This window comes from Penaeus monodon, chromosome 28, assembly GCF_015228065.2.
Source record: "Penaeus monodon isolate SGIC_2016 chromosome 28, NSTDA_Pmon_1, whole genome shotgun sequence".
NCBI classification, from domain to species: domain Eukaryota; kingdom Metazoa; phylum Arthropoda; class Malacostraca; order Decapoda; family Penaeidae; genus Penaeus; species Penaeus monodon.
The window spans coordinates 4,894,669-4,898,149 of record NC_051413.1 but is presented as its reverse complement, the minus strand read 5'-3'; the positions used below and the strand labels follow the sequence as shown (position 1 = coordinate 4,898,149).

At 34.2% G+C, this 3,481-nt stretch overlaps 1 protein-coding gene across 1 annotated transcript in view; it reads left to right on the top strand.

Moving 5' to 3' along the window:
- The window catches only part of LOC119591309 (N-acetyltransferase ESCO2-like), a 9,138-nt gene that overhangs the window by 4,183 nt on the left and 1,474 nt on the right, over window positions 1-3,481 (top strand). The window contains exons 4-10 of the mRNA XM_037940035.1: window positions 130-237; window positions 784-834; window positions 1,277-1,374; window positions 1,672-1,794; window positions 2,487-2,739; window positions 3,077-3,133; window positions 3,275-3,334. Coding sequence (XP_037795963.1) covers window positions 130-237; window positions 784-834; window positions 1,277-1,374; window positions 1,672-1,794; window positions 2,487-2,739; window positions 3,077-3,133; window positions 3,275-3,334 — 750 coding nt within the window. The remainder of the gene's footprint in view (window positions 1-129; window positions 238-783; window positions 835-1,276; window positions 1,375-1,671; window positions 1,795-2,486; window positions 2,740-3,076; window positions 3,134-3,274; window positions 3,335-3,481) is intronic.

The following is a 3,481-nucleotide window of genomic DNA, read 5'->3' as shown; positions in this document are numbered from 1 at the left end:
TAGTTTTAATCCCCTTCAAATATAGTAAACTAATGTCCATTTTAATGGTATGCTTTATAAACCAAGTTGTGAAATTGTACCCTGCATGACTTGCATTTGTAATTATGAATGTTTCTTAAATCCCCTCAGAAAAAGAGAGATGTAAAAATTGTTGCAAAGAGGTTGAAGGAGGGAAAATTCACACCACGGCTCCCCTCAGACCGCAGTCCAGTGAAAACTCCTACCCCCCTCGAAAAGGTGAGCTGCCTTGATTGTGATTACAGAAGTTTTAATGATACTTTAACTATGTTTTAATTATTTGCTTATTATTTTCTCTGTCTCATTTTTTGTTCTTTAATAATTTTCAAAAAAGTAACCAAGTGATATATAAAAGGATACCCACTGACAAAGAATGAAGGAGAGAAAGAAGCTGACATACCCATAGATTAGTGGTCTCTTTTGTTGCTGTTGATATAAATGTAGATATTTTACAAATACTTATTTTTGATAATTGTAGGTTTCCAGAAAAGTATGCAAAACTGCATAAAAGGAAACAAATTAAAAACAAAAGTACTTTAAAAGTTCAGAAGACATGCTTATACTACATAATTATCATGAGGGAGCTGTTACTTTGTGCCTAGATATGTACTGTAATATCTTTTGAGTGGCTGAAAGAAGAATGCTAAACAGATTGTGAATTAATTAGAGAATGTCTGTGTAGTATTAATAGATGCTTATATTCACTAGAATAAGAGAAGGTTGAGATAGTTGGAGAACTCATTATATTTTGTTTCTGGTCCACAGAAGAAACGTCATGTGCTCTCGTCCCCAGGCATGTCTTTCCTGGAGGATGAGGTAAGTAAAGCAAGATATAATTACTAATGCATATATTTGCATAAAAGTTGGTGATGCAGATGAATATGAATGATTTATTAAATATAGAATATGTTTTCCAAATAAAAAAGGGTCCCTACTTTTTATAGCTTAAACTAGGATGTATGTAGAGGTGAGACAGTTATTAAGATTTGTGGTAAATCTGTAATTTTAATTAAAATGTATACATGTATAGATAGCTGGGTGGATGTATATAGATGTATAGATCTAAAATATACTCTTCTGGCAGTTATTTTTAATTTACTTTCACCTGGTTGATGCACATATTTTCATGATTATAAAAGTATGATCTGAACTAATCCACAATATGGAACCAGTGTAGATACAATACTATGAAAAGTAGTTAATGGATATTAATATTGGTTTCTTTGACTTGATAACTCTTCATTCTCAAATCTTTTAGGATGCTGGTTCCAATCTCATGGAGCCAAGTAGCAGCAAGAAGTTTTTTACCAGCCGATCTAGAGCTGCAGCCACAGTGCAGCTTGGCAAAAACATAAAGTAAGGATTGTGTGATTAATTGCACAGGCTTATCATCATTTCAAGAATTCTTAATCTTTTTACTTAAACATTTGGAGACTTTGTGGACAAATTCCATTACTTGCTGGATAAAATGTTACTATTTATATTAAGATATACATAATGCATTATCATCAAAAGCTCTCTGGCAATTTAATGTTTTTGAAAGTTAAAAAGAAATTTCCTCAGTTAATTAGTGTAAATGTTTAACATAATTTGGGATATTAGAATATCTGGATTCAGAGTATAAATGTTATATCAGTGATTTTATTTCAACAGGTTGTCTGCCAAAAATGGGGATATCACCCTGAAACAGCGAGTTGGAACGTTTGAGAAGAAAAATGTTGGGCGCATTGTTGAAGATGAACTTAATCAGTTTATTGGTCAGTCTGAGACACAGAGGTATGTACTGTGATACTGTAATGCTTTTAGATATCACAAAATTTTATTAATGTAGATGTTTTTGAATACTAATACTGTATCCTTAATAAATGTTTACAATGCTCTAAATCAACATTAGGAAGTAACATGACACATGGGAAATGGGAAGATAGTGACTAGATTTTGGTGCTTGTTGTTTCATGATTATTTGCAGTAAACCTATACCTTGACTGAATATCAAAACCTGGAAACTGAATTAAAACATAAGGAAAAAGGAGCAAAAAGATTAAAATAAGTAGGTATAGCCCAACAACATTGACTAGTGAGGAACAACCAAGAGGGAAGGGGGTTTCTGCTCATAAGTTAATGACCTTGTAAACCCTTTCATTTCTCGTAGGCAATGAGTTCAGTCCCACCATTTCTTTGAAATTTTGGAATCTGTGATAGTTAGGTACTGTGAGGCTAGTGGTGTCTCAAAAATCAAATCCCATGTTGCTAATCTTGCTGCAGCAGAGAGTCCCACATTATGTTAAATACTTTCATAGTTATATGCTGTGTAGCAAGTTTTGTGTTTGGACATTATGGTTGCAGCTTCAATAGTTTGTTTGGTAAAACATCATTTAAAAGGAAATTTCAACACCCCTGTTATTATTATTCAACAAAAAGAAACAACACTTAATACTAAAAGGCAAAATCTGTCTCAAATCTTTCAGCCTGGATCAGGTGGCATTGCTACCATCAGTACAGTCCACCAGTCGGCCAGTCCCAACCAGAGTTCCCAGCACACCTTCCCCCAAAAAGAGAGTAAGCCCCCGAAAAAGAGCCAGAACTCCATCTCCAAGAAAGCGCATGGAGAAGAACAGCTCGCAGACAGATCTAAATGTGTCTACAAATTCAGAATTGCAGGACATGGAGTTGATCCTCCAGGAGTGGGATGAAAATCAGGAAAATCCAGGCCAGGAACAGGTATGATGTTCTATTTGAACTGTATTGTGCATGTTTTTTTAGGTTCTGGGAAAATTAACTTCAGCATTGATACAATTGTTAGTTTTGTTTTGCAAATAGCTTTTTGTGGTTTAGTTTATTTTTGTAAGTGCTGTTTAGAAGTGGGAGAGGTGGGGGGGGATAGAAATTTTTAGCCTGAGACAAAGTACAAGGAGATACAAATCAGTAGTTACTGCTTTTAGAATACCCTTAATTTTTGTTCATCTTTCTCATTGTCTAACTTTCTTCTTATGGACTGCTCTTCAAATTGTTATTTAGTCCATGCTAGCCCTTTGCTGATAATAGCTCTTTCTCTTAGGTTGTTACTCGGCGCTCTCCACGGAAGAATATGGTTGTTGGTGATAAAGAAAACAAGGTAAGAAGGACATGTGATTGTGCACTAACTAGTTTTTTATATTACTTTTGTAATGTTTCTTGATATTAGAAATATAACAGTAAAATTTGTTTCCTTAAGTTAGCTGATCTGTGGACCAGTTGTTCAATCTCCTCTCTTTAGGTTGACAGTCCTCGTCGTTCACCAAGGAAAGCAGTCGATGGATTCCCTGAAAACACCATGGTAATATATTTGTGCCATTGTATAAGATGGTACTCCTCAATTATATATGTTACAAAGAAGGATTTTGAGCAAATTAAGATGTATAGATTTCAATATATACTTGATTTTAACTACTCCCTTGTAGAATGCATGTTAATCGTTAAAAGA